The following is a 25164-nucleotide window of genomic DNA, read 5'->3' as shown; positions in this document are numbered from 1 at the left end:
CGGGACAGATGTGTTCTGTATTGTGTGATACAGACAAGTGTATACAGGACAGATGTGTTCTGTATTGTGTATACAGACAAGAGTATGCAGGACAGGTGTGTTCTGTATTGTGTGATACAGACAAGAGTATACGGGACAGATGTGTTCTGTATTGTGTGATACAGACAAGTGAATATGGGACAGGTGTGTTCTGAATTGTGTGATACAGACAAGTGTATACAGGGTGAAGTTTATTTAAATACATAAGAATAACACCTCTATGTACATACAAATAACGGCTTACAGTACATTTACTGACATAATAGTATGTCACAATTCATTCCAGTATTATATTAAATGTGCAATAGAAATGGATCCTGTTAATTGTATTATCTAAGTAACAGACATATTGTAGGAGTCTATTTATTATAGGCACAAAGTCACAGTTACACAGGATTTAGGGCTTTTGCCTTTTTATCAAAGCTCTGTCTCTGATGAGGATTATCGCACTATCCCTCACCGGGGACACGTGTTTCTCATTGACAGTATTGGGTAAGCCAATGGGATGGGTACAGAATGGGATGAATACAGGATGCTGGCGCTCGGGGTCTCGGCAGTCAGAATCCCGACACTGGCATCCTGACAGGGCTAGGAATGGATACCGACACCTGTTGGTAAGTTTCCTAACGGTCCCCGCACCCTAAACCTAACCCTCCCCCCTTAGTGCCTAACTCTAATCCTCCCCCTCTCCCTACCCCTCCCTAACCATCCCTCCCTGGTGCGTGAACCTAACCTACCCCCCTAGTACCTAAACCTAACCTCACCCTCCCCGCAGCCTAAACCTAACCCTCCCCTCTTAGTGCCTAACTCTAACCCTCCCCCTAACCATCCCTCCCTGGTGCCTGAACCTAACAGACCCCCCTAGTACCTAAACCTAACCTCACCCTCCCCGCATCCTAAACCTAACCCTCCCCTTCTCCCTAACCATCCATCCCTGGTGTCTGAACCTAACCTACTCCCCTAGTACCTAAACCTTACCTCACCCTCCCTGCACCCTAAACCTAACCCTCCCACTCTCCCTAACCATCCATCCCTGGTGCCTGAACCTAACCTACCCCCCTAGTACCTAAACCTAACCTCACCCTCCCCGCCCCCTAAACCTAACCCTCCCCCCTAAGTGCTTAACTCTAACCCTCCCCATAGTGCCTAACCCTAATACTAACCCTCCCCTTAGTGCTTAACCCTAATACTAACCCTCCCCCTAACTCTGCGACTTACCTTCAGGATTCCGGCGGTCGGGATGCCAGTGCCGGGATTCTGACAGGTGTCGGGATTCCGGGGGCCGTTATTCTGACTGCAGGAATCCCCACTGTTAGGATATTGACTGCATTTGCACAGGGGATCCTGACAGGTGTTGGGATTCCAGCGCCGGCATTCTGGCCGCCGGAGTCCCTGCGGTCGGGATATTGACGGCATCAGCACCGGATGTAATGCGATAACGTTTCACTCATTTTTACCTTTTTACCATTGTTTACAAATCTGAAACTGGACGTCAGACAGTTCAAGTGTACACTTGGGAGCCAATAACATAACTCATTGTCACCTAACTGGCCTGGCAAGCTGTATGACTAATCTTACCACTGCAAGACAGTGCCATCAGGGAACTGGGCATCGCTCAGCTGCCCAAGTCACCTTTTCTTAATAAATAGCCACATTTTCTTCTTCATTTTGGAGTGGTCTTAATAAATAATCCTCACAATACTACAGCCTTTTAAAATCAGTTGGTAGTGGTTAGCACAGCTTTTTGGTTATGTCACAATCACAACCATCATCTGCCGATGGGAGATTCAGACATGTTATAGAGCAGGGAATGCAATATCTCCCTCTACTTGAAAATCAGAACAGCTCTTTTCACTTCCGATGTTTAAATGTAAAGCGCGGTACTGTAAAGCGTTTTACTGCCACTATTCATCCGTACCAATTGAAAAACATGAGTTACTGCATGAAAACTGTAGATGAAAAATGGATGAAAGTTCAATGCAACACATTATACGGTCAGTGCGCAGGTGTATACAATATCATAGACAGCAATGTATATGTTTTAGTCACTCTTCAATCTGCTATTGAATAAAGGGGCTAGTAAAACACACAGAAATCCCACCAACTGTCACATATAAAGCAGCTGCCAATATTGCAACATGTGTGATACAACCCTACTCAACTGTTCGCAGGGCACTATGGGCTGTATTTACTACAATCCGCATTTGTAATGCAGACTGTAGTGTGATATTACCGACTGAATTCACATTGCGAATTCAGGCAATATCACAGGAATTTACTACAAATCCCTTGCAGGGACAGAGCTTGCAAGAAAGCTCTGTCCCTGCGAATCCCCTCCGGAGCCTTATCACTGTATTTTCGCAAAAAATACTGTGACAAGTGACCCGCGCATGCGCCGACCGGCCACCACTGCCCCCCCCCGTCACCAAGCCCCGCCCCCCATGAACGCGGACCCCCCTCCCTTAATTACACTTACCTGCAGTTATCGGGCCTCCGGTGATGTCCTCTGTCGCGCCGGTCAGCTGACATCCCATACTGCACTGGGACCCTGTCAGGTGTTGACCGGGCCACAGTGCAGCATGGGAGACCAGCTGACCAGAGAGAGGACATCATCGGAGCCCCGAACTCCAGTCCCTGGACTCGGGTAAGTTTGATTTTTTTTTACTTTTTTTTACAGTGAATCAGCGTGTGGTCTGTTTAGACCACACAGCTGATGACTGGGGCCGGCTCCGGGCTCTGCTCTCTCCGTCAGAGCGGAGCAGGAGTCCGGTAACCGGGGGAGACCCTGGATAACACCACTCCAGGTGTCGTTATTATCACAGGGCTTTCCCCGGTATTTTTTCACATTTTATTTTTAGTAACTACCAGACAGATCGCATTTCCCTTTACAATTATGGGAAATGTGATCTGCTTACTGAAAATAAGTGATACTTAGGGGTTGGAGTAGAATTTTACAAATTCTACTCCAATTGCCCTTTAGTAACTGTAGGTGATACTAAAATAATGTGAAAAGGGTGTGAAAACACCCTTTTTCAAGTTATTTTAGTAAAAATAATGTTAATAAATAGAGCCCTATATATTGAATATTCCAACTAGCATTATATGGGTGTGGGAGGATTTTATGTAAATGTTATTTACTTTTTTTGTTCTTCCCGATGCCGGCATCCCCACAGGGTTAGGATACCGGCACCTGTTAGTAGGTATCTTAACCCTACCCCTAAACCATCCTCCCTGCACCCTAAATCTAACCCTTTCCCCCGCAGCCTAAACCTAGCCTCCCCCCCAGTGCCTAACCCCTAAACCTACTACATACCGATGCTGGCGCCGGGATTCTGACTGCTGTCGGGATTCCAGAGCCTGCATCACGCCAGTCGGGATTTCAACTACATCCTGTAGAAGCCGATGTGCAACTTTCCACCTATCCCCTTTATAAGGCTCGCCATGTCTCCCCCCTAGTCTAAATTTAAAGTGCATTGCTTCACAATACCTAGGGCAGAACAAGCTTTAAAACACAGACCTCAGAGCACCCCTCTACTTTTCTACACAGTTTATGAAACTTTTGCTTCAAAATAACCAAATTACCTCCTAAAATCTACTTTGAAATATTTTATTGCAGTGTTACTTTTATGACTTTGTTGTACATTAGAATATTGTACCAATGCATATCTAAATGAATAATCACAACAACAAAAAAATGACAGACGTTTCGCCAGAGTAAACTTTCATTTATACGCAGAGGGCTTGTGCCTTCTAAATTAAACGGATATTGAATTAGCCCTTACAACTGTCTCAAGTACATCTCGAAGTACAAACTCCCGAGTAGAAGAACTTTGCCTTCATGAATATGCAGTTTTATGCCATCATTTTTTAAACATGTTTTATTGTAATCTTCATTATTATTTAAAACAACAATATAAAAACACATTAAATACACTAAGGTTTGACGTATAAATAAATGATGATCTATAATCAATGACTGCTTTGTATAATTTTCTTTTTCCACCCGTCTCGTTCAGTGGGGACGATATTTCATGTAATTACTTTGTAGAATGTAGGAACCTTTCTATAATACAGTAACTCATTTCATAATCTTGATCGATATGCTATTGTATAAGACCTTGCCAGTTATGTAGATAATTTGTTATTTTTGTGTTTTGATTTAAATGTTCTTGTACTTTCTCATTTTTGTGACTAGCATTTTTTACTAGCATTAGTGACCTGCTGGTTGAAAGGGTTGTATAACAGTAATACAATACACATGTTTAGTAATACGAGACAGGGATGTCTGCTATCACGCCTTTTATTTAACCTTGGACTGGACCCGCTAATCCGTACTCTTCAGAATTGGTTGCTGTTGCGTGTCGCTTTTATTGGAAAATGCAAATTACAGCTTTTGGCTTTTGCAGATGACCTTTTGCTTTTCATATCAAATCCGGAAATTAGTTTGACCCCCTTATTTGAAAGATTGGAACAATTTGGCCACATTTCTGGGTTCACAATAAAACTTTACCAAATCTATGGCACTAGCTTTGGATAATAGACCTTTTAGACCTAGAGACAATCTAGGTGGATTGCAGTGGGCTACGTCTAGTATACCTTACCTGGGCATAAAACTGCCTAAAAATATCCAAAACTTGTATTCTTTGAACGCCACGTCGATAATAAATAATATTTTTGCGGAAATGGAAAGCTGGCGACACAGTTTTCATACTTGGGAAGGGCTAATCTAATAAAAATTATAATTTTTCCTAAACTGCTATATCCTCTGCAGGCCCTCCCGTTAGTTCTCACGCTAACTGATATTAAAAAGAAACATACCGCATTCTGGAAATTTATTTGGAACAACAACAAAAAAATTCTACAACGCACTAGAAGAGGGGGGAATTCATTTTCCCCATACTCTTCTTTATAATCAAGCTGCAATCTGTAGGTACATTAAGGATTGGGATTTACGTAGAAATTATTTTGCCAATTACGCCTTAGAGAAACAATTCCTATCTGGTTTGGAGTGGGTCTGCTTTTTACATATGCCTAAACATGATATACCATTACCTCTGCTTGATAACCCACTCCTGATATCAGAGTGGTCAACATGACATTCTGTACGTAATAAATTTAAGATCCATGCTTCTTACTCCCTCTGCTGGGGAACAACGACTTTCAGAACGGGTCTGCTGCACACCCTTTCCGAAGGTGGGATTCGCTGGGCCTCCGCACAGTTAGACATTTCACCAATTCCTCGCTTAACGTTTGAGCAGGCACACACACAGTACAAATTTCTTCAGTCCTGTAACTTAGCTTTTTACAGGCACAACACTATACCAAGTAGAGTCTTATCCTTTTTATCCGGGCAGCACAGACGGTGTAATGGCAGCATTACTGCCTCACAGCACTGAGGTCGTGGGTTCAATTCCCACCACGGCCCTAACTGTGTGGAGTTTGTATATTCTCCCTGTGCTTGCGGGGGTTTCCTCCGGTGCTCCGGTTTCCTCCCACACTCCAAAAACATAGTGGTAGGTTAATTCGCTCCCAACAAAAATTAACCCTAGTGTGTATGTGTGTGAGCATGTGGTTGGGAACATAGATTGTAAGCTCCACTGGGGTAGGGACTGATGTGAATGGCCAAATATTCTCTGTAAAGTGCTGCGGAATATGTGTGCGCTATATAAATAACTGGTAATAAATAAATAAATCTCCCTTGGATTGGGATATCAGTTGGATACTGCTTTCTTGCCCACAGGCTATTCGTATCGTGCTATAGCTCTTTTTAATCACATATTAAGGGCCATATTCAATTGCCGGCGAAAAGCCGTTTTCGCAAGGGTTTTTTTGCCGATTACGTCATTTTCGCCATTTTGCAATTATTCCCATATTCAATTACGTTGACTTTTCGCAGGTGCGAAAAGTCACTGGGAAAAATCAGTGAAAAGTTTTCACCTATGAATAGGTGTAGAGAACGAGTGCAGAATTGGGGTTTTGGGGTGCACCACTTGGACAGTCCCCCAAAGCTTAGCTGTGTCAAAAAAATTCGAAAAAAAAAAAAATCACTGGACACCCCAAAAAAGTACTTTCGTTTCGGGGGCAAAAAAAAAAAAAAGTTTGGGGACAAACTTTAAAACTAGCGAACTAGACTCAGGCGGGGTCCCCGAGTATGCCCCAGGTGTATTTTTGATTGCGGGTGGTTGCGGCAGGTGGATTTTTCACGATTTAAAAGTTCACTTTAGCTACTTGAAAATATGCTTGCACCCATTTTGAGGTATCCCAAATTTGCTGGGACTATTAATTTTAAAAAATAAATAAAAAACTTGCTAAATGTAATTCTTCATCACTTATTCAAGACGCTAAACAGTACCTATTCAGACCATTTAAAGATCCAAAATACCTTCAGCATGGCTATTCGGGGGTACCCCTAGTGAACCCCCATGTCACAGCATCTTTAGGGGAGTGTCAGGCTGATTTCCCCAAAAATGACAGCACTTTTTTCTCATTTCGTTTTCGCCGGGTCCCGTTTTCGCCGATACTTTTTCGCACCCAAAACCTCCGATGTCGGCGAAAAGTCTGGCAATAGACTTTTTGCATCTAATTGAATATGGCCCTAAGAGTCCCTTACTTTGCAGGAACGTTCACCACAGGCATTACTAGATGGTAGACCTGCTTTCCAGATCTAATGGAGGATAATATTTTGCTCACTCTACAATATTCACCTAACTGGTATCGCAACCTCCTCTGCATGTCCAAAATGTACCTATTTGGAGGTATCTTTACATCATTGCCTATGGAACTGTAGGGTCATTAAGAGATTTTGGATTGAAGTAAAGCAATATGTGTTAGCGGACTTAGGGCCTGATTCAGACCCGCTCGCAAGCGCTATGTGGTTGCAAGGGGGTCGATGGCCGGGCAGTGCGCACACGCGGCATGCGCAAGCCCCGTAGCGAGTGAGAAATTCACTCGTTCCGGGGTTCGCTACAAACGGGGCGGCTGTCGATGTTGATCGACAGCTCGCCCCGTTTTGTAGAAGGGGTGGGGGGGTGGCTGAAGGAACGCCTGCCGTTTGTGGGCGACCCTACTGACATCACGAGTGATGTCAATAGTGAGCTTCCGGCTCTATTAGAGCCGGAAGCTCACTGGGGCTTGCGGCAGACGAGGCCCTACCACAAGGGTCTCGTCGCAAGCCCGATGGTCGGGACCATTGCGACCATCACCTGGCCACTCGCTAAAGCTGTGGGTGGTCACCCACAGCTTAGCGAGCGGCCAGGAGGCCGGGTTATTTAAAACAAAGTGGCCGCCCTGAGTCAGAGCGAGCGCTCGCATTTTGCGAGCGGTTCTGATTCAGGTCCTTAATTAATTATCTTCCATTGACGCTGGAATGGGCAGTGTTGGGATATATTCCGGGGACAACTAGAGTCTCTAAGGGCTGTAAAAAACTATTGTTGATTATCTCGGTTGTAGCTAAAAAATGTATCCTCCAGCAATGGATTCATCCTACCCCTCCTTCATTAGCCATGTTCAAAGATAAATTATTCTATATCTTCAAAATGGATTTAATTGACTCCTCTCTTTACAAGGAAAAGAAAACAAAGCAGTTCTTCTCAGTCTGGGAAAGCCTTATTGATACTTTAAATTCTGAGATTAAAAAGACAAATACAACAATGTTTCAAGACAATTGTTTACATTTAAAAAACAATGATGGCCTTGGGCCCGGGAGTGCATGGCTCATACTCCCTTCCCATCTTACCCCCCACCCCTTTTTTTTCTCCCTCTATTCCTCTCTCTTTCTTCTCCTCCCCCCTTACCCGTTTTCTATCTCTTTGTCTATTTCCCTCATTATTGTTGAAGTCACTACAATATTTTTCTTGGTTATTCTTATACTGGTAGAGAAAATAGTGGTGAAGTCCTTATCATTTGAACATATTACAAGATGTAACTTTTTCTTCACTTCATTCTTGCCTTAATATTGTAAATACGATATACTTTTGTGGTATATGTATTTGTACATTATATTATACTTTATCTGCCGACTTCAATAAAAACATTTTTTTAAAAAAAAAAAAGAAAGGGTTGTGTAATTAGTTGCTGTAGAGCTGAGAGAAAGGTGTTGATTTATGTCGCTGATAGGGGTGTCATTATAAAGGTGTAATAAAGAGGGCTTGCCTGGCAAGTTTGTAATGTGCCATCTTACCACCAGAAGCGGGTCTCTAACCGTGTAAAAAGAAGACATTTAATAGGGAATATTCATTGAACACAATACTGCAAAGGAACAAATATAAATACATAAGTGAGTTTAACAAATAGCCATAGCCGCAGCGCATGTGGCTGCTACGATGATTGGAGACACAAGAGGCCCGATGCCATTGAAGCCCTTAAAGATAATGGCATGTAAGCACTTTGTGCTGTTAACATTTAGATTGGCAGATTGGATTACACGTTAGCGCAGACCGTCTCACTATAAACTTTCCTTTCATGTGAACACCGAGAACTTAGCTGATCTGAAGTAGTGAGTGATATACATGGTGTGACCGTGTAAAAGGCATTAAAACAAAATGGGATTGCTACTGCATTTACTTTATTGCAATGTGTTTTTACATTTCTATATATCAGTAGGATATTAATATGTTCTATTTCTATCAGGGGTACAATAAAATGAATATAATGTTATAGCCAAAATGCGTATATGTTTAAAAAAATAATACTAATGACACAAGCCTACTGTGACGATAAGAACGTAAAAGCTGGCATTACAGAATGTCATGTGGCCAGGGAAGAGTAAGGGCAGATGGGGTGGGGGTGAGTGGGTGGGTTGCACCTGAATGCATGACCCAAATTACTTTCAGCCTGCACAGCATTAAGGTGTGGTTATTGTGCAGAATGGTGATTGAGAGATACTAACAGAATATATCATACTGGGGTATGCTAACGACTGGAAGACGGCAACCAATGCTGCAATATAAAAGTGAGGCAACTTCTGTATCTTATGATTTTTTTTTCTGTTACTTGTTAAAATTATAATACCACTTTTCCACCAAAGTCACAGTTCCAAACCGGATTAGACCCGGGACAGACCCCTTTTCCACTGCGGCACCTGGAACGGCGCCACTCACACTCTGCACAAGGGTGCAGTGCCAGCGCTCGGAGATGACATTGTTTCCTTGTGCCGGAATGCTAGTTTAGACGTTTATACCGCAGCTCACCCGGTGCCTTCCCGTGTAGAACACTGCTAGGTACCCGGAAAGGATTCCTAGGTGATTGGACCCGGTTGGAGCCGTTTCCACTGACAAAAATCCCAGGTTGTTGCACGTTCATTTGCATTAACCCGGGATTTTCAAGTCAGTGGAAAAGGGGTGTAATACAGAAGAGGCAGTACACGCGATATATTGTTCTCACGCGGATTATAACGATATCTCGTCCATATCGCTCAGTATGTACTTTCAATCGCGCATTCACGTGCGTAGTCAGCGACATCGTCCCATATGATGTGCTGCACGTCAGATGAGCCATCCACGTTGACAATGGCATGCAGGTGAATGCGGGATGGAATGGTATACCGTGCGGTCATACACCGGATCGTGCAGCGTTTACGGCCGCCCAATATATTCTTCTGTTGGGTCGGCTGGAATAGACAACATTCTGATCTGTACGAACGACTCAATTTGTCGGCCGCGGGAGTGCGCATCTGTCATCGTTCAGGGCCTATCCATTAGCAGATAAATTGAACGACTGAACGATATATCGTTCAGTCGTTCAATTTATCTGCTATGGATAGGCCCTGAACGATGACAGATGCGCACTCCCGCGGCCGACAAATTGAGTCGTTCGTCTCTCCAACATGTTGGTCAATTATCACTTATCACTGCCAAATATTAGAAATATCTGGCAGTTTATAAGCGGTAAACGACGAACAACAATTTATTCAAGCCACACCCGGGACGCTCCGAATTCCCTCCACTGTTCCCTGGAGAGAAGGAGAGAAGCAGCAGCAGCAGCTACAGAGCGCCGGGGGACAACGCAGCTTTGAAAAATAATAAGGTAAGTTCAGTGCATCTATGGGGGGATTGGTTAGTGTAGCGGGGTGGTTTGTAGTGCAGTGGGGGTGGGGTAGCGGGGGTTTGTTTATAGTGGGGGGGTTTGCGAGGTAGTTTATAGCGGGGGTAGTGGGGTTGTTTATAGTGGGTGGGAGGGCAGTGGGCTTGTTTATATTGCGGGGGGGCAGCGGGCTTGCTTATAGTGCAGGCAGCGGGCTTGCTTCTAGGGGGTAGCGGGGTTGTTTATAGTGGGTGGGGGACAGTGGGCTTGTTTATAGGGTGGGGGGTCAGCGGGCTTGCTTCTAGGGGGGGAGGTAGCGGGCTTGTTTATAGCGCAGTGGGTGGGGTAGCTAGTTCGGCAGTGAAAGGAGGTGTTTTTTTTTTATGTATTTAATTTTTTAGGTGTATGTAGCGCGTAAAGGGGCTTTCAAGGGGGCACTACATGGGCTCTCAAGGGGGCACTACAGGGGCTCTCAAGGGGGCACTACAGGGGCTCTCAAGGGGGCTCTACAGGGGCTCTCAAGGGGGCACTACAGGGGGCACTACAGGGGGCACTACAGGGGCTCTCAAGGGGGCACTACGGGGGCTCTCAAGGGGGCACTACGGGGGCTCTCAAGGGGGCACTATGGGGGCTCTCAAGGGGCTCTACCAGGAGGGCACTACGGGGGCTCTAAAGGGGCTCTACCAGGAGGGCACTACAGGGGCATTACCAGGGGATGTGAAGGGGCATACAAGGGGAACTGAAGGGGCACTAAAGGGGATGTGAAGGGGCATACAAGGGGAACTGAAGGGGCACAAAAGGGGATGTGAAGCGGTATACAATGGGAACTGAAGGGGCTCTAAAGGGAAGCTGAAGGGGCAATAAAGGGATGAAAAGGGGCACAAATGGGAGCACAGCAAAGGGGATCTAATGGGAGCACAGGGGCACTACTGTTTGCAGATGTCTATTAATTATTTTTTTTAAATATTATTTAGGAGATGTCAGGATCCAATGCACGAATTGTACCAGGCCAATGAGCTCCTGTGGAAGTTATCCAGCAATGACTACGCAAACAGAGAAAAAAAGAATCAGGTACTTAATAAACTTGTAATCTACAGCCGAGGCCGAGAAAAAGATGCTGACGTCAACTGTTCTGAAAATCTGAATTTTTGCCTTTACCCAGTGTTCTTAAAGGCGCACAATAAGTACAAAGATGCACAACGTTCGGGAGCAGGTGCTGATGAAGTCCAGAAGCCCAAGCTATGGTATTATGACCTGCTCCTATTTGTTCTTGACCAAGACCCAAAGACACGGTCACGTTGCTCGCTGGAGCCAAGGGTCGAGGAGGAGGAGCAGGACCTCGAAGAAGAGTTGGTGGGTCATGAGGTAAGCTATTAAAAACGTTATAATATTTGGATTAGGTAAAGTCTATTGCTTACCTTAAAAAAAAATGTTTACTGATTGTGTGTCAGAATTTTTACCTTTCCCAGGGATTCCTTAATTTCCAGATCACTTAATGGTAAGTATTATTGTTTTAGTAAATGTATTTTTTTCATGGTCAAAGTTATCAACGTTCATCCTGAATCTCCCTCCAGTGAGCCCACAGAGGTTTTGGAGTCGGATGTGGAGAGGCCGGCTGAGTCTGCATCTTCCTCTGCACAAGAGACGAAGGCCGGCTATAAAGACTCCAGCCTCTGGACAGTCAAGGACTGTCCAATTTCTACAACACGCAGAGGAGGTTTTGAGGAATCCCCCGAGTGCAAATCAATCTTTTGGTAACAATGTCAGCCACGAAATGGATAAGATGACTCCGAGTCAGCAAATCCATTTCAAGAGGATAATGTATCACACTATTATCCTTGCTCACCAAGAAAAATTGGATGAGCATACGGATGTAGGGTCATACATTAGACCTCCGTCCACCCCATCGGCCTCTGGCAATCTCCCCATCCCACCTTATAGACCGGCGTATCCAACACATCCAATGCCTCCTCAGTCACATCCCCTCCCGTATGCTGCGTCGCTTAGCCCAGCGCCACAATCTCCCTATCCCAGTACATTGATGAGTAGTGTGCACTCATCATGGATGAGTGCACAAGCTACCCTCCAGGCTGACGAGGAATTTTTTAATTAGTATTTTTTTATATATTCGGTTTTTACAGTGTTTCTTTAATTGGACAGTATTTTTGTCTTTGGGTTTTTTTTCAAGAACAACCGTGAGTTTGGTCATGTTGTCATGACTTGGGCAAATGGACATCATCAAACTTGCTGCCCGAACGTTGTGTCATCTCGTTACTTATTGTGCTCAAAGAACACGGTTTTGGAGTTTTGTTTATTCCCCTTTACCCTATTGACGTCAGCATTTTTTCTAAGCCCTCAACTGTATTTCACAACATTGTTATGTGCCTGATTCTTTTTCTGTTTGAGTAGTCCGCCACTCATTGGCCTGGTAACAAGGGATGAATCCCATCCATACTTCATGAGAAGTAAAAACAAAATGTAAAATGAAATAAACAGTTGATGCGTTTTTTTTTTTTGTTTTTTTTTAATATTGGTAAATTTTGTTTCTTAACATGTTTAGTATTGTTAAATTGTGTTGTGCTAATCAAGTTGTTTTTTAGTGGCAATTCTACAAGATTTGGCTATCTGGATAACAACTGGAGAAGGGCCTCGTCGAATTAACATAGGTGTCTTTACTTGGACACCTATGTTAACTACAACGGCAGAACTACGATGGCCATTATTAGCAACAGGGTAAGTACTTATACCCCCCTTTTACACCGTGTCAAAAGTCCTGGGTTGATGCGCATCAACCCGGAATTTGTGGTGGTGTAATGAATCCAGTCAGGTCCATGGACCCGGTGATCCATCCCGGGTAAACTGCAGGGTTGGCCACGGGTTGTTCCCGTGCCACCCTGCAGTGTAAACGGCGCAATGCGGGTCTAGAAGACCTGCATAGCGACGCAGGCCGGACAATTGACTGGCTTAAGTAGCGCTTGGTGTTGACGTCATCTCCAAGCGTACACTTTCATGACGGAAGAGCCGGGTCTGTAGGGACCCGGCTCTGGTGTAAACGGTGCCGACTCAGGAATATGCTGGATCGACGCAGGGTCTGATCCGGCCGGAACACTGTTCCACCTCCCGGATCAGACCAGGCATTTAGGTCTAAAAGCGGTATTGGTTTTTAACCGTTAATGGAAGGGGTTCAGTTAAATTTTAGCAATTGTCTTGGGCTTTTGGTTATTGTATACGGGTGGTGTATTTGGTTACGGGGACACACCACACTTTGGGAGGGTAGGTTTGGGATTGGGTAATTATAGAACACTTTTCTTTTTTCTCCCCTATGGGAGGGGGTTGGGGTGAACCTTGGGTTTATAATACAAACCATTAAATCTTTAAATTAATATCTTCATGCTAAACATAGGTTGGTCAGGATAGAAATATATGATTACATTATTTACCATATTAAATGTTTTGGTTTGTCATCATTCCTGCCAGTAATAAAACATTATTTTAAATATGTACATATAAATAGACAAAATAGCAGTGTAAAAAACATTTTATTTATTAAAGAACTATTTTTTTTTCACGTTTATTTTAAAAACTTCAATATTTAGTTTTGGGAACAAGTGTCAGTTTGCACATTACAAGGTCACATTATTAATTAATTATTATTAATTATTAATAGGTAATCAGGAATTTAGAGGGCTCTCTGAGAGCACCACCCATCCCTTAAAAAAAAAAAATCGTAATGTAAACTCCTTCTTTAATAAATATTCAAACAATCATTAAAAAAATCCACTCCCAGAATGAAGTCATGTGATATCGTTCATCTTTCGTCTACTGCCAAAATCTGTCATGTACATGACAGATATCTTTCAGCATAGCCACCGGAATTTTCAATAGATATCTTTTGTCTTTCATCTTTCAGAAAAACATCTGCTAATGGATAGGTCCTTTAGTGCCTTATACCTTAGTGATGTCACTGGTTTCTAATTTAAGTGATAGGCTAATTCTTACATTTTGGTTCAGCCCACAAAATAGATACATCTACTGCTTGTTTCCAAAAGCTATTTTTATTATCAGAGCAATAATAGGAGATATGGTAAGAACTTACCCTTGTTATCTCTATTTCTACGAAGTCCATAGGGTTCCACAGGATACCTTGGGGTATAGGTGTGACGTCAGTCGCTGGGCACCATAGAGTTAAGCTTTTCAGCCTCCCAGGATGCACTAGGGTCCCCCTCCTATACCCCGCCCCCGAGCCAAGGCACCTCAGTTAGTTATCAAGCCATAGGCCGGAGGAGGAGAAGGAAGAGAGAGAAAAAAGATCTGGACACATACAAGAATCACATTCTCACCAGAGGGAGACGGAAAACCGGTGACCAGAGCAAAGCCCATCTGCAGCACAGGTGCGACAGGGCGGGAGTCCTGTGGAACCTTATGGACTTCGTAGAAATAGAGATAACAAGGGTAAGTTCTTACCATATCTCATATTTTCTACTTCAGGATCCATAGGGTATCCACAGGATACCTTGGGGATGTCCCAAAGCAGTATCCTTTAAGGGTGGGGATGCTCCTGTGCAGAAAGGAGAATCCGCCGCCCGAAGGAAGCATCCTGAGAGGCGAAGGTGTCAAACCTGTAATACCTCACGAAGGTATGGACAGAGGACCACGTAGCAGCCTTGCAGATCTGAACTGCCGAGGCACCACGTTGAGCCGCCCACAAAGGACCCACAGACCTAGTGGAATGAACCTTCAGAGAAGGAGGGACCGGTAGGCCTTCATGAAGATAAGCTTCAGAAATAGCCATACGGATCCAGGCTGCCAAAGTTTGCTTTGAAGCAGGCCAACCCTTTTTACGGAAGCCATAGAGGACAAACAAAGCGTCCGACTTCCTAAACGAAGAAGTGCGGTCAACATAAGTCCTTAAGGCCCGCACAACATCCAAAGAGGCCTCACCCACGGAAAGACCCGGTGAGTTAAAGGCCGGAACAACTATTTCCTCGTTAACATGAAACTGGGAAACAACTTTGGGAAGAAACTCGGGCCGAGTGCAGAGCACTGCCCTGTTCCCATGAAAAACCAAGAAAGGGGGTCTACAAGAAAGAGCCCCTAACTCAGAAACACGTCTGGCCGAAGCAATGGCCAGAAGGAAAACAGTCTTAGCTGTTAGCCATTTAAGATCCACTGAGCCCAGTGGTTCAAACGGCGGTCCTTGGAGAGCCCTCAGGACCACAGCCAAATCCCAAGGCGCCACAGGTGGAACAAAGGGCGGCTGAATGCGGAGAACACCCTGCATAAAGGTGCGCACATCCGGGATTGTAGCAATCCTACGGTGAAACCAGACAGATAGGGCCGAAACCTGTACCTTCAAAGAAGCAAGGCGAAGCCCCTGATCTAGTCCCGCTTGCAGGAAGGCGAGAATCCGAGACAGACGAAACTCCCGCGGTGCATAACCTCTCGGTCGACACCACTGGAAGAACGTATGCCACACGCGATGGTATATCCTCGCGGAAGACGGCTTCCGAGCTCGTAACATGGTACGCACCACAGAGATGGAAAACCCCCGGGACCTCAGCCGTCTCAACAGCCACGCCGTCAAAGACAGCCGAGTCAGGTCCGGGTGAAGGCAAGGACCCTGAGACAGAAGGTCCGGTCGTAGCGGCAACCGCAGAGGACTGTCCACGGACAGACCCTGAAGGTCTGAGAACCAGTGCCGTCTGGGCCACGCGGGAGCTATCAACAGGAGCGTCCCTCCTTCCTGTTTGAATTTCCGGATTACCCGTGGTAGGGAGACCGGAGGGAACAGGTACGCGAACCGGAACGTCAACCGGACGGACAGAGCATCCACCAGAGACGCCCCTTCGTCTCTTGTGCGAGACCCGTACACCGGCAACTTGTTGTTGTGCCGGGACGCCATGAGGTCGATTTCTGGAAGACCCCACCTGTCCACCAGTAGTTGAAAAATGTCCGGGTGCAGGGACCATTCCCCCGGATGAACGTCCTGGCGACTTAGAAAGTCCACCTCCCAATTTAGCACTCCCGGGATGAAGACCGCTGATATGGCCGGAAGATTGCGCTCCGCCCAAACCAGGATCCGAGAGACCTCTACGAGAGCCGCCCGACTGCGAGTTCCTCCTTGCCTGTTTATGTAGGCCACGGTGGTAGCGTTGTCCGACTGGACCTGCACCGGGCGACCCTGGAGAAACCGCTGTGCCTGCTGGAGAGCATTGAAGACCGCACGGAGTTCCAAGATATTTATTGGAAGCTCCGCTTCTGTCGGCGTCCACCTGCCCTGGAACAAGTGTGGACCCGAAACTGCTCCCCAGCCCCGAAGACTGGCGTCCTTTGTCAACAGGACCCAATTTGGAACCCAGAACGGACGTCCCTTGTTGAGGTGGGTCGTCTGTAACCACCACGCAAGGGACAGGCGAACCTCCTGGGTGAGCACAATCGTCTGGGACTTCAGAGACTGAGGCAGCCCGTTCCACTTGGACAGGATCAGGTGCTGCAGAGGTCTGGAGTGAAACTGGGCGTATTCCACCATGTCGAACACCGACACCATGGAGCCCAGTAACCCTCATCGCCGAGTGTAAGGACACCCGGCGGCTGTGCAGGCAACTGCGCACCCTTGACTGTAAAGCAGAGATCTTGTCCTCCGGCACGAAGATCCTTTGCTGTCCCGAGTCCAATAAGGCTCCAAGATGCAGAATCCTCCGAGACGGGATTAGAGTGGACTTCTGCCAGTTGATTAGCCAGCCGTGCCGTTGCAGCAGTGCAATGGTCAGGTCCAAGTGGCGTAACAGGAGCTCTGGAGATCCTGCCACCAATAACAGGTCGTCCAAATACGGCAACATGCGGACTCCCTGCAGCCGCAGAGAAGCCGCCATGACCGCCATCACCTTGGTGAAAACACGTGGTGCTGTTGCCAGGCCAAAAGGTAACGCCCGAAACTGGAAGTGGTCGCTGCGGATTGCAAACCTGAGGAACTGTTGATGGCGCAAAAGAATAGGGACATGCAGGTAAGCGTCCTGTATGTCCAATGACACCATGTAGTCCCCAGGTTCCAGCGCCAGAATGATGGACCGTAGGGTCTCCATCCGAAACTTCGGGACCCGCAAAGACTTGTTGAGTGCTTTGAGGTTGAGAATCGGACGATATGACCCATTGGGTTTCTGTACCAAAAATAGATTTGAATAGAAACCCTGGCCCCTCTGGGAGAATGGAACAGGCACTATAACTCCAGCCTGGAGCATAGCGTGCAATACCTTCCGCAGCTCCGTAGCCTTGTTCCGGTCTGATGGTAGACCCGTGGTGAAGAAGCGAGCCGGGGGTCTGTGCCGGAAGGAGAGGGCGTATCCGTGGGAAACCACCTCCAGAACCCAAGTGTCTGTCGTAGTGGTCGACCAACACTGGGCGAACTGTAGCAGGCGGCCTCCCACCCTGGGATCCCCCAAAGGGAGGCACGGACCGTCAGGCCGCAGGCTTGTCATCTGGCTTGGGGGCCGGACGTCTGGTACTCCATGCCTGCTTCCGGGGCTTGACAGATTTCTTAGGGCCAGCCTGTCGAGGAAACGACTGTGGTTTGGGCCTGCCCTGGGCCCTAGATGACCGAAAGGACGATGGTCCCGAACCAGAAGGAGCAGCGGCCGACGGGAGACAAGCAGATTTGGCTGCCGCCAGCGTGGCCACAATCTTATCCAGATCCGGACCGAAGAGAACTTCTCCGGTAAACGGCAACGCTTCCAGACCTTTCTTGGAATCTGCGTCCGCCTTCCAGGATCGCAGCCACAAGGTGCGACGAGCAGCTACCGCTGCTGAAGAAATTCTAGACACCAGAGTACTAATGTCTAGAGCCGCCTCGTTGATGTAGGTGGCCGAATCACGGAGATTGCCAATCAACTCCGCCTGTTCGGCCGGACAGTCGGATTCAAAAGAAGCCTCTAATGAATCCGCCCAGCGCTCCATCGCTCTGGCAACCCAGCAAATGGCCATAGCCGGCCGTGCTGCCCCCCCTGCAAGGGAATAAGCGGACTTCAGGCAGATTTCTACCTTGCGGTCCGTAGCATCCTTAAGGGAGGACATGGATGGCATCGGCAATGTGGCACTACGGACAAGACGGGTCACGTGAGAATCCACCTGTGGAGGGGATTCCCACTTAGCAAAATAATTATCCGCGAACGGATAAGCCACCGCCAGGCGTCTCTGCGGCTGGTATCTTTTGCCAGGTTGTTTCCACGCCTCCTCTAAATGGTCCACCAACTGACCCGAAAGAGGAAAGACTGTGGCATCGCCCTTCACATCTTTGAAAAAGGCATACTTAGATTTAGCCGCTGGGGGAACTTCGTCCTCAATCACCAAGGCTGTGCGGACCGCCCGAATAAGTCCAGGAATATATACTTTGGACTTAGCATCAGCGTCCTTAGTATGGAGAGGTTCCTGATCGTAAGGATCCAGAATCTCCCCATCATCAGACGTCCCTTCGTCATCCTCATAAGGAGCGGACAGAGACGCCACCGGCCTTTTATGATGCCGCATCACAGACTCCCCTTGCAACACATCCGACAAGTGTTGTACAGAACTCGTCAGGGAGTTAACCCACGCTGGCTCCTGAGAACCCGGGAGCGGGGAAATAGGGAGACTGTGGGGTACCACCAATTGTCGTGGGAACCCCTGCATGGGTGACGACACCACAGACTGCTGGGACAAACCCATCGGAGTAAACGCGGGCTGCGGAGCTAACTGGCCCACTAAAGCTGTTAACGCCTGAGCGAAACAAGCCCAGGGCGGCTCCTGTACCGGTGCTGTAACCGTAATAGGCCGCGCCATGGACAAACACTGCCGGCAAAGGCCCTCCGCGCTACCCTCCCCCTCCGCTAACGGTACTTTGCACGTGGTACACTATAGCCGGAGGGGAAAATCACTTTCAGACATGATGGCACCACGTATGTGACCTCTCTCACCAATTAAGTATTAAATAGGCGAGAGACCACCCTGCAGCACCGCACCGCAAGGGCTTTAGCAGAAAGAACAGGGACAGTAATAAAGCTGACAGTTTAGAGAAGAAAAGTTACAGGCAGCGCTAGCACAGTCACATACAATGCAGAGAAATAACAATTCCTGCACTAACAGCGCTGATCACTCAACTACACAGACACAGGGCCTGGTAGGACACAGCGCTGCATACACAGACCTGAGCCACAGCGGAGGAGAGGTATGCGGGGGGACCCAGACCACGATGCTTCCGTCCAGCGCTTCCAGCAGCGTTCACCATGCGTTCTGGAGAAGATGGCCACCGAGGAGCAGAGAGAAGGCTGGCCTGGGGGAGGAGCGCTGCCACAGGACCAGTCGGCAGCATGCAGAGAGGGCTGCGTGCAGCGGGGGAGGCGCCGGCTGTGAGACAGGGAAGGCGCGCTCCCCTGGCATGCATTTAACCCCTGGGACGCCGCAGCGCTACCGCTCTGCTGCGGTCCGCTGTCCCAGGGGGTAGTGGAAAGCGCAGGTTGGTCGCCTGGCTCCACGCTGCAGCCAGTCCCCAGGGAGCCCCCTGCCTGGGGACTTAGGACCATGTGACCAGCGGGGACCCACCGCGGGACCCCGCTGCTTACCTTTGTCCCCCTTGGATCCGGCCATGGTCCGGAACATCTGGGGTCACCGCTAGCTGTGACCCCAGATGCTCACCAGCATCCCCGGATCGGTACCGGCGTTCTGGTACCGGCGGGGGTGTAGGGAAGACAGCATGGACGTCAGGACTGACTGTCCATGCTGTACATCCAGATGTGCAGCCACAGCTCTTCTAGCCCCCCACTCCGACAGGTGCACCCGACGCCGGCCGGGCACCAAACTAAACTGAGGTGCCTTGGCTCGGGGGCGGGGTATAGGAGGGGGACCCTAGTGCATCCTGGGAGGCTGAAAAGCTTAACTCTATGGTGCCCAGCGACTGACGTCACACTTATACCCCAAGGTATCCTGTGGATACCCTATGGACCCTGAAGTAGAAATTACATAGTGTAATATTACACTTTAGAGTGGCATAATGTCACTTGTCCAGTGGTTTAAATGTCCTCTCACGGAAGAAGAAGGTCAGTCAAAATGTGTGTGTTATGTGTACAGCCGTCGACTGATGATCCTCAATGTCAGTGATCAACTGGAGCGTAGCACTGGCGATAAAGTCACTGCCCAACACCACTCTCCCGGATCCAAGGGAGCAGAAGATGTCACTAAGGTAAGGCTGGGTACACCACAGAACGACGTATAAATGATGCGATGGTCTTTCCGATTTCCCTTCATCCCAAAAGACACGATACGGAGAGTACACACTATGCAATCTTCCAAATGATGGCACAATGTATCATGTTGGAGCATTGTATCTAATTAATATTTTCTCCTGTACACACTATACAATCATTGTGTAGATCACTGACAGTTCAGGTGATGTTTTCAGAAGAAAGATTGGACCAATATATCTTGTGGTCTTCCGGTTGGGCGTACACAATGCACGATTAACATCAGTGAAGATATCTTCTCATCTAACGTGCAGCACAGCAAACGAGGAGATGCGATGAACGACGCACATGTATGTTGCGATTATGCGTACACATTAGATGATATGGACGATGTGTCATTCCAATTCACCTCAAAATAAAAAATTTCCAATATATCGTCTAATGTGTACCCCACCTAAGAAGCATTATAGTGGGGGCACCGTATACGGGTTGGAAGGCCCCCATTTCCTAGTGCACCAATTAATTTTTCGTCGACCTTGGGTGCAGAAGACCAGTAACAGAAATGAAGCATCCAGCAGGACCAGTATGTGTGTGCTGTGGATGTGGGACATGATTGGACAGGTACTGGTGTCATATTCCCTTCCCAAATTTCCTTATCCAATTTGTCAAGTTTAGTGCCCCAGCATTAAAATCTGGATTATTCCATCTTTCTGCCCCAGTTTAAAAATAGCAGATAACATAAGGAAAGAGTGCATCCCAATCGAGAAACCCTCATACAATTTGCAGAAAGGGGGGCTACATAGGAATGAGATGCTTTGACCTAAAGTGGAAACCCCTTTTTAAAGCTTGCTAGCTGCCAAGGAAAATCCTCTTTTTAATTTAATGCACTGCATTTACAGGCTGGATCCCACACGTAACAGCTTCATTTGGACTGCAGCATAATGTGAACTGGGGGCATTGTGTGGCATAATGTGAACAGGGGGCACTGTGTGGCATTATGTGAACTGGGGGCACTGTGTGGTATATTGCGAACTGAAGGTACTGTGTGGCATAATGGGAACTGAAGGCACTGTGTGGTATAATGGGAACTGAAAGTACTGTGTGGCATAATGTGAACTGAAGGCACTGTGTGGCATAATGAGAACTGAAGGCACTGTGTGGTATAATGTGAACTGAAAGTACTGTGTGGCATAATGTGAACGGAAGGCACTGTGTGGCACGATGTGAACTGAAGGCACTGTGTGGTATAATGGGAACTGAAGGTACTGTGTAGTATAATGTGAACTGAAGGCACTGTGTGGCAGTATGTGAACTGGGGGCACTGTGTGGTATAATGTGAACTGAAGGTACTGTGTGGCATAATGGGAACTGAAGGCACTGTGTGGCATAATGGGAACTGAAGGCACTGTGTGGCATAATGGGAACTGAAGGCACTGTGTGGTATAATGTGAACTGAAGGCACTGTGTGGCATTATGTGAACTGGGGGCACTGTGTTGTATAATGTGAACTGAATGTAGTGTGGCATATTGGGAACTGAAGGCACTGTGTGGTATAATGGGAACTGAAGGCACTGTGTGGTATAATGGGAACTGAAGGCACTGTGTGGTAGAACATGACCTGGGGACACTGTTGCATAAAGTGAACTGGGGCACTACAGTGTGTTCAACACATTTGTGTTGCTGGGAGTATGTACACATTATACTTTTTTAATAACACTGAAAGTATATCATTTTTACAATTTCATTGGCAGGGGCCCCCACAAGCCTTAATCCAGCCCTCAGGATCACTCCCTTTCATTCTAACTACTGTAGCTAAGGCGAGAATTGCCCAATGAGAATTTAATGTGCAGAATATTGTACAGAGTAGGATGGAGTAAATACAGGCAGGCATGCTGGGACTTGTAGTTTCACATCATCTATAGAGTCACATGTTGTTTAAACATAATGAAAAAATAATGTGACTGGATTGATGTTAGCTTCATGTATTATAGATGGGATAATGTGCACCCCCTTCCGTTGTGTGCATTCTTGATACGGTAAATTAGCATTCCATTAATATATGAATAAGTAAGGCTGCAGGCAGACTATTTTCTACAACATAAAGACCTGTGAGCCATATTGTTGAGGAGTGTGTGGAAGTGCTGGTGATGTCACAACCATCTGACGAGCTCCACAACACATTTCACAGGAGATAATTGCAAAGAGCTATAAATATTTTATATATAAAAATATCTGCTTCATATATATATATATATATATATTTATATATATATATATATATATATATATATATATATAATCATATTATATATTAAAAATGTCCCAAAAATTCCCTTTCTGGTAATTTATTTAGGCAAAAGAAACTGAATAAATAGGATAGGCCATGACTGGGTTAAGATAAAGAACAAACAAAACCAAGAGCAGAATATTATCACATATCAGCCTTTATGGGATCTTGTGCAATCTGTTACTATAGCAGCATAGAGATGTGCTTTGTTTCGTTGATATAAAGTGTAGTTTATACCAACTGTCATTTTATCTATAAAGGAAATGTTCACCTTTGTATCTTTTGTGCCGATATTGGCCCAACATATAGGGGCCTATTTATCTTTTCTCCATGAAATTATGTAGAAACTGAAGTTTCTGCATAATTTTCTGAATTGTAGTGTACTAATGGCACAATGCAGGAGATTTCACAGACATCTCCGGCAGAGTGGTAATTGGCTGCGGATTGCAGTCCCCATTATTATGAATCGGAACTACGATCTCAGCCTTGTGTTCCAAAAATGTCAAAATATGAAACTTTTTGGAGTTTGGCCCCATTCGTTTACACTACCTATGGAGGATTAGAAGCATCAAAAATGAAAATATCCACAGCAAAACGGATCCTTAATAATCGCGGCAGTCCCGGGATTGTTAGTACATAGGCTCCATAATCTTTGCCCATAAACTATCTGAACCACTGCACTAGAGAGGGCATCTAAGCAACAACTGTAGACAGATAGGTTTAATTTGAATTAAAGACCCTACAGGTTATTAAAAAATAAAATAAAGGTGAACATATCCTTTCGTTGAATAACATTCTACTGTATGTGTGTTGTTCAGTACATTTGTAAGGGCTTAGATTTCATTTTACTGTGCATACACTACATATGAGCCAGGTTTCATGGTTGTTAGACTCACCTCCAAGCACAGCAGAAAGGAGGATGTGCGTGCCATACTTCTTTATCAGGTTCTCTGTGATCTGAGCCGCGGAGGGTCTCCTCCCCAACTGACGGATGTTCCGGACAAACTCGGGAGCCAGGGTTAGATTCGGAAACTCCTTACTTTCCAATGCCATGTTCTTTACTTTCCAGCGACCAAACTCCCTGGTAAAAAAAAGAAAAAACACATGTTTAAGTTAAAATACTTTTATTATAGTTTATATTTCTAAGCATCTTCGGTTAAAGTCATCCCACACAGGCCACCATATTTCTCTGCATATTTGTATTTCCTAACATGATTTAGCCAAACTGTTCCTGAATACTAAAAGCAGATAGATAAAGTGCCTCTAGTGGCCGATTGATATGGGTATCTAGAATACATATATATATATGTGTTTAACAAATACCTAAAAAAGAACAAATGTCGCCTTACTACTCTCATTAACCTTCATTGAATAGAACTCAATAGACTGAGAAGGACAAACCAACAGCTCCTGGATTCACAACCCACAAAGGAAAGCATAGATGTATAGACGCCAGGTGGTGTCTATACGCCACATGGAGCGAGATGCCTGGTACAACTGAGGTGCTCAGAGAGGAGTGGCGTACTGTACTTTTGTTTAATTTTTGCATCTTAAACGCATTGCACAATCGGCAAAAAGCCGCTCACAGTGTACTAGAGACGCTAGGCTGCAACATTAACCGCTGAAGAATTGGTTTTGCACACGTACTAGATCGCAGATTAAACACAATAGAAGTTGGCGTGAGAAAGAGCTGTGGACGCTTGCTTCGGAGCCCTTTTTACACAGACTAGACTAGTTGCACACGCATGTACAGTACAAATGTTGCACATCAAATTGATCAGTGTATTCCAGCAATGTCGGTTTTTTTCACTCCCAGCTGTTTCATTTATGCAAATAAGATGCACATTTTGTGTGAGAAAAACACTTGGTGCAGTTGAATCGTCCCGGGACCTGGCACGCCGAGAGGGGATATTTGGCGCGACTGAAGCCATATTGTCTAAGGACACATCTGTACCTGAGTTCACACAAGTTTTTTTTTTTGTTGTTTTTTTTAAGGATAGTGCTCTCTTTTGGTAGAACAGTAGAATAAGTAACTTATACTTCATTGACTTTATATAGAGAAATAATAATTAAAATAAGATAGAAAAAAAGTTAGGATCACAAGCTTGGGTCAGGAATACAAGTTGAGCAGCATTGGAAAACTAGAGTGTAAGCACTGTAACCATGTTAGACTTGTGTTATTTTGTTTATTGCAACCACTGTTCTCAGCGGTGTTCTATTATACATGCAAATGTCATCAGTGTTATGCTGTTAATAAAGAGAAAAAAAAGATACAGTAGTTCAGGGAGCTTGTGTTGTGTTACCCAGTCTGCGCCAGACTTTACTCCTCTCCAAGTTAAGGGTAGAAAGTTAGGATTACAGCATGTTATGGGGCCAATACATCTATAATTTATTGGGACAATTCCTTGTTCTGCCGGGGCGGAGGCTTGGAAAAATCCAACATGTTTTTTTTTTTTACCCGAAAATGTCTGGAAATGACGACTGCATTGGCAAAATGGGGAATCAGGTCGTAGACTTATGACCTGCATTACTCATTCAGATAAATCATCAATAAAATGTTCCTGTCTGATTTACAGCATCTGTTGGGCCTATATGCTTTTCTGCAAACCG

The 25164-nt window shown here is 46.0% G+C and overlaps 1 protein-coding gene across 3 annotated transcripts in view; it reads right to left on the bottom strand.

Moving 5' to 3' along the window:
• The window catches only part of BRINP2 (BMP/retinoic acid inducible neural specific 2), a 289957-nt gene that overhangs the window by 199411 nt on the left and 65382 nt on the right, over positions 1–25164 (bottom strand). For all 3 annotated transcript variants that reach the window (XM_088461919.1, XM_088461920.1, XM_088461921.1), the window contains one exon: positions 23451–23635. In XM_088461919.1, the coding sequence (XP_088318045.1) occupies positions 23451–23635 (185 nt within the window). The remainder of the gene's footprint in view (positions 1–23450; positions 23636–25164) is intronic.

This window comes from Taudactylus pleione, unplaced genomic scaffold, assembly GCF_031769625.1.
Source record: "Taudactylus pleione unplaced genomic scaffold, aTauple2 ptg001123l, whole genome shotgun sequence".
NCBI classification, from domain to species: domain Eukaryota; kingdom Metazoa; phylum Chordata; class Amphibia; order Anura; family Myobatrachidae; genus Taudactylus; species Taudactylus pleione.
Note: the sequence above shows the minus strand (reverse complement) of the source record. Positions and strands in the feature narration are given on the sequence as shown.